Source organism: Amphiprion ocellaris, chromosome 7, assembly GCF_022539595.1.
Source record: "Amphiprion ocellaris isolate individual 3 ecotype Okinawa chromosome 7, ASM2253959v1, whole genome shotgun sequence".
NCBI lineage: Eukaryota > Metazoa > Chordata > Actinopteri > Pomacentridae > Amphiprion > Amphiprion ocellaris.
The window spans coordinates 25,405,989-25,421,640 of NC_072772.1; the positions used below are offsets into that span (position 1 = coordinate 25,405,989).

The following is a 15,652-nucleotide window of genomic DNA, read 5'->3' on the forward strand; positions in this document are numbered from 1 at the left end:
AGTGAGTTTCCCGATAGTAATATGTAGCCATTGGACCATGTGTATGTCAGTCTTGCCCTTTGTTCAGGGTGATTCTTTCACCACATTAGATCCAGTATCTGTTGTGGATCAACAGCTCATTAACCTTAACACAGGAAAAGTCAGTGCTCAGCAGCAAAGTACATAAAAGGACAAGTAACTGCCCTCACATGTTAGGTCATGATAAAGTTATATGAGGTGTACTAATTTACAAAATGAAAGCAAGGGTTGAAACACAAAGTATAAAGATACAAACACGAACGTCTTTTTCTCCTCTACACCGTGCATTTTCTCTCTGAAGAGATCCCCCCGTGTCTTTTTAAAGCTTGACAGATTCATTTGAATGCCCAACTTTATTTGTGTGTGTGGTTTGTGTTACTTCTAATATAGCAGTTAAAAGTGCAGGAAAAAAATATTTGACATCTTCTCATAATTAATTAATGGAAGAAAATCCTGTTGCAATTACATCTTCATAATAACCAAAAGAATATTAGATACATGCTCATTTTAAATTAATTTGTCAGCATGTCAGCGGTTTATAATTATCCAAGAGATGGAATGAGCAGGGCCATTCACTGCTTCATATTTAGCTCAAAATCCCACCACCTCCTGTGATGCAAACGGAAGATCACTGAGTACTTTCAGTCAAGTGATTAGATGAAGAATCAGTTCCTAAATTCCCTTTACGTCATCTCCATCAAATGTATTGTATTCTAAATTGGAATATGAAAAGGAGATATTGACCCCAGTAATTTGGATTTCAAGCTGTCAGCTGCTGTTACTTTGTACTAACATTTAGAATCAGGATTTATTTCTTTAGGTGGAGAGGTGCAAAAAGCAGGATTGTATTATTTTATTCTGAAATGACTAAAGGACATTCAAAAGATAATTATAGTCCACCAGATAGATATGTACAGTCACAGGGTATTACACATCACTGAATCAAGCTACAGATATTCTGACAAAACTGAAGCTGTATTTTAATTAGTTTAATTTTTGTAAACTCAAGCACTTTAAATGTCTTGAAAAGCAGTCTATTATGGGATGGCTACACCATTTACCAGTACCAGGACTGTGGTAGCTAACATATTGTACGTGTCCACAGGATCCGTCAATTTCTTGTTTCCCATTCACTGTCTATGTGAAACACACTGCATTGCATGCTGGTTGTGTTACGGTGTGGAGATCATTTGTATGAAGTAATTTAATTTCTGCTTTATGCAAATTTGGTGCGGTGAGTGGAGGTCCGACGCATCGCAAAACTTTCGTCAAACGTCTAAACTAGCCTTTGTTGAACTAACACAAGGACACATTCAGCAGCTTATTCTCGCCTCAAATGCTTTCAGAAATATAGTTTAAAATATGTATATGTTTTCATAATAAAAGAGAAAGCTTGACCGAGTTGTCATGCTGGTCCCACGCTTCTACCAGACTGAAGGTCTGAAGGGCTGTCATGTGACCAGCTAGTGGTCTGCAATGACATGCCCACAAGCTGACATCAGTAAGATTTTCAAGAGAAAACTTTCCACCCAACAAGCCAAGCAATACGATCTCGTCTTCCATCACTGTTCACCAAACTTTCTTGTGCACTGACATCAATCAGTGCATCCTGTGCATCTTCTTCTCTCCTGGCAAACAGACTTCAGGTTCATTAATATCACCTACTGGACTGGAGTGTTCATCAGTGTTACCAGTGGCCAGAAATTATGGAACTGAGAAAGGTGTGATTAAATGAGGTATTTTTTAACGCATTATTTTTTCTGTAATTAATTCATCAAAATTGATGCATTAAAGTCCCAGCCCCAATTAAAGCTATAATAGATCAAATGATAATGTTGGATCAGTACTGGGAGTATTATGACCACAGTCTTTCAGTACTTTTGGCTTTATGACTGAAAGCCTTTCCAAGTCAGTGAGTATAAAAGTAAAGTTTCACATAAAGCTTTGTTGAGTATCTTGAAGTTTAGTTTTTTTTCGTAATGGCTACTAACTACTATAATTAATTTTTAAAAAGATTTTTAGAATAAAGATTCTAGTGAAAATAAAACTATGTCATCTTTAGTAAATAAAGTGGCCATCAATGATGCTTACTGAAGACCAGTATATAGTGTATTAAATTTCCTTTCATTTCTGAAGGTTGTTTACTATTTTCTTTACTCACGATGTCTTGAGACTGCTTCACTAGAAGGACCACACCATTGATTTGAAGCTTGATTGTTTATGCAAATGAGCGTTATGTTGGTGATGACTGAGTTGAGTTGATGTGGTGTGGGGCAAAGCTTAGTCGGAGATCAGCAGCGGCTCCCAGGCCGGCGGACCCCCCTAGGAAAAGGAGAAGACAGGAAAAGGAGGCAGAAATATAGGGAGGGTGTGCGGGTCACAAACAAATGGGAAGGGCAGCATGTATAGACATACAACAGGAAGGAGAGTGACCGAGGTGTGGTTCTACTCCTGAACCTCAGCTAAAGATTTTATCTCCATTTCAACTAGAATGTATTGTGTTTTATTATGCACTCTGCTTTCATTTAGATGTTATAGTAGTTCCCTCCTAAGTACAAATATTTTTTCAGGATGTGGAAGGATTTTGGATGCACCGCAGAAGTGGCTTATTGCATGAGAATATTCTGAGCATGTTCAACTATGAATACAATCACATATCCATAGTGGTTGTCAGTCATTATCCTACACTGACTGGCCTGCACGTTCCTTTCTTTTCTTGGGAACAATAAGTGTCTCCAGAAACTCAATATGAATTCTGTCTCAGCCAACACACACACACACACACACACACACACACACACACACACACACACACACACACACACACACTCCTTCACTGTTCGAGCCATTACAATCCAAGAACTCTGAATGCATTGATCAACAACCCCATTTTTCAGTATTTCAGACAAACAGCCAGGTAGGGAGGAGAGTGATTTGAATAGTGTGGCACAAAATAGAGGATTACTGCAGTGTACATCCGTGGAATATTTCAGGTCAAAGTGTAGCAAATGCACATATCAAGGGAGCCTGGGTGAGCAAACACTCTCAGTTATTAATAGCTTTAAAGCTGCTTTTTAAACCATAGAAATCTATTACAGTTTTTCTTGACAATTACACTTTCCAAGTTCTCTTTAGAGCACTTGCAAATACAACGCTGCACTAATGTATGGGTTGGACAGTTATGTGGGCCTATAGACCAAGGCTTTTATGCTGAACCAGTTTCTAGCAGGGCAGAACAAAGAATAGACTGTCTCAGAGGAGAAGAAAGAATTTGAGAGACCAATATGTGAAAGAATGAGAGAGGGAGGGAGAGAGAGGACAATCACTATTTCAGGGGGAGATGACTGAGTTGTTTAGTTTTGATTCTCACTTTCAAATCATTCTCTCCCCGCAACCACACAAATTCATATGAAGACAGAGGAGCTGACAAAGAGCATCATCATACTTTGTATCTACCAGTTATCAAAAAAGACAGACCAGCATTGTGCCTTCATTTAAAATATGGTCACTACTATTTGATGCTAGCATGTTTTTAGACTGGCCAAGGCTTTTGGTTACCTCAGCTACAGAGAGACAAGTTCTTACATGTGGTTTGTCAGATTATTACTGTAGCCATGCTCTTCTTTTTTTAATTGCTTGTTGGTAAATTTGTAAAGTATAGTAAATTTGTGCATGTTTTCTTTTTTTAGTGCTTTTCCCTTTGTTGTGCCAGTATGTTCACTTTTTTGCCATTCATTTTTGGTCCAGTGGTGGTACTAGATCACAGCAAGGTGTTATAGATAACAGGATTCATTCTCTGGGGATCACACATAACCATGTTTAGTTTCATGATACTAATTATACGCGCTCCATCCAGACTTATAATGCATTTACATGTAAGCCAGAGATAAATCCATCAAGGAATTTACCATTTGAGCTTCATTAATAGTGCTCTCTATGCAACCAAGGTCCAGCGGTCAAGTTGTCCCGCTGGGGACCCAATCACCCCTTACAAATCAAAGTAAATGCAGAACATTAGATGTTAATGAAATTAAAAATATCAGAAATATAGCCCATGAGAAAGAGCCTGGGGCTAAGGAAGGACCTGCAGCCAAAGCAATGTTGGCCTAAGGTACTAATGATGGGGTGTATAAAGGCGCTACTGTGTAATTGTGATGTATATCTGTAACTAGTCAGCATGTAGCCACACTACTGATGAATGAGCAACTATGAATGAAACAGCTGTTGTCAATCACCTGATTGAAATTCTGTGCTTTTCCTGATTTCTTATTATGCCGTAACAATAAACCTTTTGTGGCCTCATGCACCAATAGTGAATCTGATCTTAAGGTTAAATTCGATTAAATGTTGAGTAAAGGTGGTACACACCTTATTCTTCATATTTCTGGCCCAAAATGTTACGTGTGAAAGTTTATGTAGCTGCCATCAAAGTCAGCTATGCAATTTAAGTTAATTTAATTATTTCTCAGTTAAAAACAGGAAGAATTTAATTGATAAAACAGTATTTTTGTTGTTTTATATAAATAAGCTTAAAGGATTAAGAAACATGCATTGGTGAATATTGCTTAAAAAGGGAACCTTTCTGTGGAAAAAATGTTACCTTGTTGAGGTCAGGTCATTTATATTAGATGCACACCTGTTAATTCTACAAGTGCATGAGAGGACTGAAGAAGAGTGCAATGTTTTCTTTTGGAAGTTTTCTACCCCAAACTTTATGCGGCCAGTGAGGTATGAAACATCTGCTTATTTTTATATTGTGCTGTTGTTTGTGTTCATTTTGCATTTCTTTTGTCATTTTTTGAATTTGTGCTCAGACTCATATTTGTATGTTTATTTATTCAGTTCTCAGGGCATTGACAGTAGTATTTCACCACTTTGGCATGACGTCAGGAATAAATGTCTGTGTGAAAAAAACACCTTGTCATCCGCGATTAAACTGGAGGGGAGCTTGGAGTTATTTTTGACCAGGATATGCCATGGTCTCACACTTAAAACAAGTCTCTAGTACAGCCTTCTTTCACCTGCAAAAAATCCTCAAAATTGGGAATGGACGAAAATAAACGTAAAGGTAACTAAAGTCTGAAAGACAGTGCTGCAACTTTAACAGACTGTTAAAGTAGCAATGTTACATGTGCCATGTCTGAAAAGGGCTGAAGATGTTCTTTGTCTTAGAATAGATGATTAAACAAGATATCAGAGAAGTTTCACAGCCTAATGTTGGCTGCATCTGGAATTTTAACGAGTGACCGTCAGCAATGCTTAAAAATAAGAGGCTGCTACTTAAATGTTTGTTTACTTCCCTTCCTCTTATCCGTGCATCCTGCAGACACTAGTTCAGATTTCCACACAAATTTTCACTCCCACATGTAGCCCAGTTCTCACACTGTAGAGCATTGCTGTGGTAAAGGAGAGCAGAACTGCAGAACCAGCAGCCTGAGGTGCGCAAAACACAGCAGAGTTCCCTGACAGAAGTAGTGGGAGTTCATTTTCTTTTCTTTTTTTTATCGCTGGTATCAATTCATGAAAATTTGCCTGGACCAGCCCTTGATACCAATCCTTATGATTGTTATGTGACATGTCTGTGCTACTAGTTGTATTTGAAGTAATCAATTGATCATTTATTTTTAAATTGTCAAAAAAATTTCCACTTGAATTGGCATCTCCCTCTTACAAATACATTTTGCTGCAATTATCCAGTGTTCTGTTAGTCATCAGTTAAGCTGGACACCTGTTCTTGGAATACATCCATGGATTTTGGAATATGGATGGTTCTGTCTGTCATGTTGTACCTCTGGTTGAAGGTGGAATAAGTAATGTAGCTGTGGGAGTCCCTTGATGGCTGAAACACACACACACACACACACACACAAACACACACACACACACACACACACACACACACACACACACACACACACACACACACACACACACACGCATGCGCGCACACACACACACACACACACAAACACACACATTTATCAAAGCTTTTTCTTTCATTTCTCCTGTTTGGCCAGTGATAGATTGCTTTTAGCAGCAGGAAATTATGTTGATGGCACCATTTAACAGGGAAAAGTTTGCACATGTCATCAGAGCTTTGGAGGGCAATCATTGGAAACAAGGATAAATGAAGGAGTGCATTCTCACAGTCACAGTCAAATCTGACCACTGGAACCAGACCTAACCCAGTCTCCTTTGGGCTGTAAACCACCATCACATATTTACAAAACCCTTAATGGATTATTTTTTCAAAGAAACAAAGGCAGCTGCAGAAAATGACTTTCAGGTCTTTCCTCTGTCGCTAGCTGGCTGCAGGATAAAGCATCTCAGAATGTCCTGTCTTTTTTGAACATCTCTATGATAGCTGATAAATAAAGCAGTTGCAAAGATTATTTATGTGTTAATCACGTGGCTGATTGATGGTCCCACTGTTTTGTTTTTTTTTCCCTAGAGAAACACATTTCAGTTAAGAAGTGACGACATAAGCTCAGCTGCACATCAGCTACAGTCTGCCAGGTATACGAGACAAGTAGACTTCACATGCTTCATCTCATGTGAGATGAATCGTGAACTCCAATCCAAAGAATACACCGAGGCATGAGATGTTTTTTATCCATTCTGGTGATTCTTTCATCTTGCCTGATTAACAAACTGGATCACCAAGCTCAGTCTTGATTTTCAAATCAATCACTGTTGACAGTTTTTTTTTTTTTTGGCTTTTATCACTTGTTCATGTAATTTCCAGCCAGAAAGAAAAAAAAAATCAAAATCACTATAAATCGAAATCTGACATAGGCCAATAATTTAAGGGGTAACAACTTATGTTTGATGAAAAGAAACAGATATTTCTATGAAGTCAGGAATGAGAAGTTATTATAGAAAAGTTATAGTAGAAACAAATTAAATATAAAATATAGTATTGTTTTGTAAGCTTACTATAAAGTAACTAAAATCAACCGGACTGACCATCCAAACAGGATGTTATTGTACAGTATGTGAAACTGACTTCATAACACAGTATCCCACTGGTGGGTCTGCCATTATTAAATGAATGCTGTGCAACCAAATACACAAAACACAACTGAAAAAAATAAAGTTTTAAATGGCAATGCACATTTCAAAGTCTCTAATGATCAGGCAGACATTGATGAAATGTATTTGAATGGTGCACAAGACATCTGTAATATATTCATGTCAGTTCAAAAGAACCGCAAAACTCGAAGCACCACTTTATAGTTGTATGACTCTACGAACCTGTTAAGATGCAATTCATATCCATCTCTGTTTAAACTCAAAATACATGTAGTAAAGACTTTTAAATGTGTAAGGTCACTGTCAGAAACAAAAAACTCTATTTCTTTGTATGTCTTCACATGCTTTGCCAGTGAATCTGATTTGACAGTAGACAATAATGCTTCAAATGTGTTTTTTGTTGAAAAGACACTTAAAATGTCAAAACTTGGTTGTTTTAGAAGCACAGAAGTTCCAATCACCCCAGTTTCAAGGTGACACCCAAAATCATCCATTATCTATACACCACTTAATTCTCTGTAAGGTCATGGGGGGCTGGAGTCTATCCCAGCTGACTTAAGGTGAAGACAAGGGATGCTTGGACAGGTAACAGTCTATCACAGGACTACACAGAGAGAGAAACAATCAAGCACACTCACATTCACACCCAAGGAGAATTTAGAATCACCAATTAATCTCAGCATGTTTTTGGACTGTGGGAGGAAGCTGGAGAACCCAGAGAAAACCCATGCATGCACAGGGAGAACATGCACACTCATGACCCCTGGCTGGCATTGGAGGTGACAGTGCTAACCAGTGCACATGCCGCCCCAGTGAAAATATGATAAGAATGTCTCCTTCTGTTCCCCAGTTATGGTGTTGAATAGCAGTAAAAAAAAAAAAATTAAAAAAAAGAGTGTTTTTATGGAACAGAGGGATGACCACAGTGAAGTTGACGACCATTGACATTTTGGATATAAATGCCATCATTTCATAATTTTGTCCTATTCAGTATGTTCATTCTTGAGACCAAAATTTGTCCCACATTTGAAGAATGTCATTTGAATGAAATTGAGTATTCATGAGAATTAGATGGACAGACTGAAAACCTGAAATAAGCAAAATGCCTTTGGCCACAGGTGTTTAATTCACAGAGCAATAAAAAGTGGTGGTCCACACAAGTAATTGGTTGAGGGCTTTTCTCCATGCAAATATCTGATATACTGAATGAAAAAAATTTACTGTGAGAGATACAATAATTTAAGTAATCTTAAAGCTATGTTCGAAGGAAAAAACTAATAAAAATGAATGCTAAGGGGCTAAACAATTAATAGCTAAGTAGCTCTATTACTGCCTATGTTTCAGAGGTTCCTTCCTTTTAATGTTCATGCAGACATTAAATAATATGATGCCTCTCCTTGTCCTTTCATGAAACAGAATATAAGTGACAATCAATAACTTAAGGGTTGTGTCTCTCCCAGTCTGTCTCTCAGCTATCATGCTTTCTCTCTTACCAAACTAAGACATATTAGCAACTACGTACAAATAACAAGCAGCAAGCCAAGTTATTTCAAAAATCTTGAGCCTGACGTTTTCATGACCATTACACCTTTATGTTTGAATTGTACTTGACAAAAGTAGTTTGCTTCCCTACAGAAAGGGGTTTAATTGCTTTCTTTGGCTCCACCCCTGATCTAACAACATGGGTGATGGCGAGAGAAGGTGTGGATACTTTGTTTCTTTGGTGGATACTTGTACGGTATTATAAATCTTTCCTATTTGATGTATTTTTCCAAAGGTAGTCTTGCTTTCTGCATCTGAACATATGACTAAAACAGTGTTTGAGGTTTCTCTATGTATGAAATGAGCAACTGATGTTGAATGTTCATGGCCACTGCAGGCTGTGTCCAAGTCTGTGCTTTATCCTCTGAGTTATGCATCAACAACAGCCAACAAAAAGAGACAAAATGTTCTTTAAATATAATGTTGGTTGTTTTCACAAAATTCTAGTATAAATAGTGTGCTCTATGATTCAATCTTACCTTGGTATCTGAGTAGTACTGATCCAGCCTGAGACCTCGGGTTATGGAAGCGGATAGAGATCTGATTGCTGTGGCTTCGTACTACCAACCCCCTCATCAGAATGGACTCGTTGGCCAGCATGGTGTTTTCCCGGTGGCCCACATCCTCAAACACCACCTTGTCTCCCTCAGATAGATTCACATTCATCACCTGACAAAAAACAGAGTAGGGGTTAGCCCACTTGTACATCCGATAAAAATACAACTAGAAAAGATCCACATCCTCCCAGGTCTCAGACCCTGAAGCAGGAAACCAATAAAGGCAATATCCTGTTGTAGTCTGTAGTAATGTTCCTCTCAGCCATCACCTGCTCCTCTTTTTCACATCTAATTTACAACAAACCTGGAAGTCAGTAGAAGTTAGGTTGTTGGTTTCAGATAAACCAAAACTGCTTTTTGTGCTTTAATAAAATTGTAATTACACATTTTAAAATTTTTTACACTCTTGTGCATTACGTATCTATATCTACAGTATTTCATTTTCTTCATATCACATATCATACGTGCAGTGTGTTCCAAAAGACTGAGACTGTGGTTCCCATGCAAACCAAAAAAAAAAAAAAAAAAAAAATCAGATAGTTTGATGATCTACAAACATTTGAAAAGAAGACGTTATTACATTGTAATAAAAATAAAAAATGTTGAAAATAAATATTTGACATTCCTCGTTGCGTCTGGGACAGCAATGAAACTGAAGCACCTGCAATCAATCAACTCCACCCTGACTGAGGAGAAGCAGCCCTCCATTCATCAGGGGCATGCTTCATACTCTGATTCACATTGTTGTGGAGAAGGAGTCATACAGCAGCAGGACAATGAGCCCTAACAGAGCTTACTTGATGTAATGTATTAAATTGATACTAGTACCACTGCAGGATTCTGCAGCATTGAACAAAAAAACTTATTACAAAGTCTTGTTTATTAATAAGCTGGTCAAAAATATGCCTCTTTCTGCCTGTCACACCATTGTATGTGTAAATGACATGAAAATTGTAATATTTACGTAATATGTATTTGCAGTCATGGCCATTTGCATCAAAATTGCACCCAACTCACTCACTTTGCAACAGCAGTTCTCCACTTTTGTTCTGGATAATTTCAAAAGTGGTATAAAGGCTTTGCACAGTTTATCCATTCAGAGTGGCAGCCATTATTGTTGCCACACTGTGAACTGTCATCAGCAAATGACACAGCAAAGCAGAGAGAGTTTTTCAATTTCCGATTAGATAATAAAATGCTGGTATTATGAAAGGGCTTCAGGGTGCAGAAGTGCCAGGCTTCATAGATTAAGTTTACATTTGAAGCTATTTGCACTTACAATTTGTGATGGAGGGGTTATTACTTGTGCAATTCAAGGGCTTGTTTGCACTTTAGCAATAATTTTGCTGTGAAAAAAGGCACTGAGTGAAGTGAAGAACGTTGATCTCACAGACTGACAGTGATCTTCAACTTCCAAGTCTGTAATATTTCATCATGAACATATACGCATGCACTATAACAAACTGCACTGGAGGTTTGTTTTGCACAAATCAAAAGTAAGAAATATGGGAAAAGCTAAAAGGACAATGTAGAGCTCAGTGATTACGCTGTAGATAAGCCCGGAAATTGTCATCTTGTCTTCTTTGCTGACAGCATGTCTGGTGAGAAATGTCACTTTTTATCAGCTTTTTATCACAGCAGGTATATCTTTATTCAGGCGTTAAAAGGAAGGAGGCGTCTTGTCTTGATGTGGTCCTCCATAGATCAAATCAACTGCATCCAGTCTCACCTGGCTGAGAGACGGATCCACAGCTCCCCTGAGAAAAGCTGTGGGAAAGTGTAGGGATGGGAATCAACTGACAGGACACAGGCATCAGTTAACAGCTTGTTCATATGAAAAGATCAAAATTCGACTTTAGACTGTTGTTAGGGAAGGGACAACACTGTGAAGAATGTTGACCTACTTAATATTTGATATAATGTGAATGTATTAAGAATAGAATACATTTCATTGACTTCATGTGAAATACTGCACAACAGATGTATTATATTTAACCCTTGGTCAACACTAAGACATATCAGAATGGTACCACTTCAAACATTTTCAGAGCATAGTATTAAAAATAACAAGTGAAAAAGTATGTCTGATATTTTTGTTTATTTCATATTGAAATGTCAGAAAGACACAGTTTTCTGTTATGAACAATGTTTCTTAGTGTAGACCTACCTACATATTTCAGGATTTTACTGACCCATCTTACACATAGCTTCTGTAACTGTCATACAGTGACCAAGCAAACCAAAATTAGTCAGCACAATAATCAGTAATCCCATTCACTGTATTGTATATGAGATTTTGTAGCTTTGCAAGTTGGAAACAAACAATTGAACAGGTGTGCCTAATACAGTGGTCGGTTGAGTACATATGTGTGTGTGTGCGTGTGTGCGTGTGTGCGTGTGTGTGTGCGTGTGCGTGCGTGCGTGCGTGCGTGCGTGCGTGCGTGCGTGCGTGCGTGCGTGCGTGCGTGTGTGTGTAGTTTTGAGTTTGGTGAACTCCTGGGTGAAAGTAATGTTGCTAGCTTATGCCTCCACTTACCCCTCCTATCTGCAGGCTTTGCAGCTTCTTTAAATTGGAAACCCTTCTTACTACCTTCAAATGCAGTCCAGTTGCATAGAAGTATAATTTTGGGGCACCCTGGTAGCTCAACAGGTTGAGCAGGCAACTCATAAACAGGGACTATAGTCCCCAATGCAGCGGCCATGGGTTCTAATCCAGCCCATGGCCCTTTGCTACAGGTCTTCCCCCATTCTTCTCCCCATTTCCCTGTCTCTCCCTCTCTGTGCTGTCCTGCCAATAAAGCCATAAAAATAATTTAAAAATCTAATTTTGAGGAGACAGGATTAATCTACTTCTACTGTGATTAAGACAGCACATCTACAGCTGGAGCTTTGGATAGTCAAGTGAAGATGATGACATCTGCAGTCAGCATCCTTATAATGGAGTTTTACTAAGTTCTGAATAGAAACTCTGGGACAGACTGCAGGAAAGGACAGTTCTGAGTTTTCAGCAAAGTCAAGTCTTACTTCATATCTAGTCAAAACTGAAAGTTAAACACTTGATGACAACAAAGCTGTCTTTATGACAACAGAGCAAACTTCCAGCCACAAGTAAAGATGATAAAATTCAACTGAAAATTCTGTGAAGAAAAGCTGCTCAATGGATGTTAAGATTGATTTGCCAGATCAATTGCCATGCTCTTTACATGTTGTCATCCTCATTTTACAAACTGTGACTCATGCCACAGGTAGGCAGTTTGGTAAAAATGTAAAACGAGTGATGACTGTTATCACTTAAATCCACTTATATTGTTTATGTAATATACTGCACATAGAGTCCATTATTCAATTACAGTGCACTTTACTTGCGACCCACGTACAGTAGGAGCTTACCCAGCCCAACGCAACATGAATGACTCATACAGTACGAGCTCAGCGGCCTCTGCAGTGTACTTGTGTATAACAAGTCATAATGTGCTGTTAATGAACTTGTGGACACAGCATCAGGATAATAGTGTGCTGAACAAAAGGCATCACCAAGTAATCACATTATGCCTTCAGCACAGGGATAATAAAACACTTGAGGGAACATTGGGAGACGTAATCCAATTTGCCCTGGCACCAGTCCAGCTTCTGTATAACTGTACCTCACAAACATGGCCATGGGTGGGTGAACCCACATATAGAAAAAGACTTATTACTCTGTCAACATAATGGATCACAATACTCTTTCAACTCAGAATTGCTGGCTGCAGTAAGTGCAACTTAAGATATAAGCAGAAAATGAGACATGTCAACAAGTTCCCAAACACAATCTATTAAAAACCACAACTGTGTTTTTGGAAGCTCATTGTTGTTGTGCTGATGTCAAACTGAGAATGCAGCATGAATAATGAATTGATTGTCAATTTCACTTCCTGCAGTTAATTAACTCCATTTCTTATAGAAGCAGTTGCAAATGAAAAAAACATTCATAGTCTAATAGAACTGTTGAACCAGATAATATATGGTCCAGGCAGCACTTTAGCATGTTAACATCAACATGCTAACACTGGCAATGCAAACAACATATTGGTATAATGTTTACCACATTCACCATCTCGGTGTGGTATGTTAACATGCTAGTATTCTTTGCCAAATAGCACTAAATACAAAGTACAGCTACACTGTGCTAAATGCTTTGTAGGCACTACAAATGATTTCGTGCCAATCCTCAGGGAAAAAGCTTGAGAGATGTCAATCAAAATCAAAAACAAGATCTTGTGGTGCCACAGAAAAAGCCAGGGCATCCCTAAAGACACTATAATGTCACATCTCCTTGGGGATAATGAATGACTATATAGAATGTCATGGCAAACCATTCAAAGTTTATCCACTTGTTGACATATTTCAAGCAGGACTAATGTGGTTGGGTGGTCAAAATTGGAATCACTATAGTCACAACTAGAAGTTTGTGTTTGGTTCAATGATATCATACTATTGTGAAACTAAATCCATACATTATCAAGAGGTGATGACCATTATTGTTATTCACTGTCAAGCAATTAAAAATCTACTTTTATGCACTTTTGACAAGTCATATGGTATAAGCAATAAGACATTTTATTCTTGCCAGACATCAAGATAAGGGCTTCCCTTGGACAGTAATTAGCATTATGTTGCATGGTAAACATTGTATACAAAAAAAAATTCTGTCAAAATGTGTTTGTATTTTAATGACAGTGTCCATGGCTTTGGACTGAACAGTTTGCAAAGTGTTTATGAATTCAATGAGCCATGCTCCACCTGTAGCCTAAAGGCTTTTATATTTGATTTAATTAAGGCCTCTGCCTTTTTTTGGATACAGGCTACAGCTGAGACAGGTTGCCAGTGCTTCATAATGGTCTACATTCAGTTTCACGTGTCCAGTGGAATGAATTTTTTCTTAACCAACAAAATGTTTGTAAATGCAGTTTACGCACATAAACAAACACAATATGATGCTACTTTGAGGAAAACTGAACCTGAGTAGATGAATGGTGATAACTACCATTGCTGATACTGATAAGCTAATACAAACTGGGACCCCAGTTGAAAACAAACAAAAAAAAAAAGTTTTTTTTTTTTTTTGTTTGGTGTTTTTACTGGAGCCATATTTCTCAAAAGCCACCAAAAAAACAAAAAACAAAATAAACCTCACAAAAGGCTAAATTAACAAATAACACTAAAATTCCCCATGGACAGTAAGATTTTTTTTTAATAAAATCATTTGCACTGACCATCAGTGATCCTGTATTTAAAGCACTACATTGATCTCGGAGTGGTTTACAGTCTTGCAAATGACAAGAACACAGCCTGTAGCTTAGGAAATGTCATTTCACTTCAACCAGAGACCCTTTCCACTTCAGTAATGAACAGTGGAACATGCATGATGCTATAACTTCAGTTATTTACATTTGCCATAGAAGACCACAGTTGAAAGCATTTTCTTTAATAACCGTTTACTACTGTTCACAGTTATTACAAATATGTGTGTGAAGGCTGTGCCAAATGAGTCTTATGGGGAGCTGTTGAATTACTAGTAACCATTATCTGTGGTGACACACAGAAAGATGACATGAAGTAATCAAGATGTGATTGACTTGCAACTTTTATTCAGTAGGTTTTTCCTTTCATTTTCATAGACAAAGTCATTGGCCAAACTAACAAAATGATAAAGAGAAGGATTATTCTTAATATGTGGATGCAGTACATTTGCTGTTAATGACTCCCTCAAGTGTGAAACCCAAGGACATTATCAAATGCTTGAGTTTCTCCCTTGCGACGCCTTTACTGCAGCTGTCAGTAAGTTAAAAGTAGCTCAGCGGGATTGACATCAGATGACAATGATCGACTTACCCCTTAGAACATTCCATTTTTTTAAAAAGTTCTTGGGTTGTTTTCATAGTATATTTTGTTCTGCACTGGGAAGCTTTGTTCTATTAGTTTTGCAGTATTTGGCTGAATCCGAGCAGAAAGTGTAGCACTATATGCTCTGAATTCCTCCTACTAATTCTAACAGCAGTAACATCACCAATAAACGACAGTTTCAGTGGTGACCATAAAATGCCCATGTCATAACGTTGCCTCCATCATGTTTGATAGATGATGAAGTCTGCTGTGAATGATAAGCCTTTCCTTTCCTTCTGCATATTTGGATCTTGAGTCGGAGTATCTCTGAAACAGCAAGACTTGTGGGGTGTGACAAGAGATAAACCATGAACTCGTGACAGGCTGACAGTCTGAACTGCTGTGGCTAAAATTATCAACTTAAAGGACTTAAAGGATCTGCTGCTAATGTCTTTATGCCTGATACCACCAGATGCCTTGGCAGGTCACAGTTGTTTTAGCAGCGAACAAAGGGCAAACTCCATATTAGACATTTGGTGATAATATTTTTGCTCACAGGTGTTCAGTTTTCCTTAGCTTGCGTATATTTTGAATGCAAACAGATGTTCCAATGTGATGGTGCAGGGACTTTTGCGCTG

The 15,652-nt window shown here is 38.1% G+C and overlaps 1 protein-coding gene across 3 annotated transcripts in view; it reads right to left on the reverse strand.

Moving 5' to 3' along the window:
• sez6b (seizure related 6 homolog b) overlaps positions 1-15,652 on the reverse strand; it is a 284,944-nt gene that overhangs the window by 109,864 nt on the left and 159,428 nt on the right. For all 3 annotated transcript variants that reach the window (XR_008602221.1, XM_055011999.1, XM_055011998.1), the window contains exon 4: positions 9,072-9,261. Coding sequence is in view for 2 of the 3 variants with exons in the window: in XM_055011999.1 (XP_054867974.1) it covers positions 9,072-9,261 (190 nt within the window). In the remaining variant the exon portion in view is untranslated. The remainder of the gene's footprint in view (positions 1-9,071; positions 9,262-15,652) is intronic.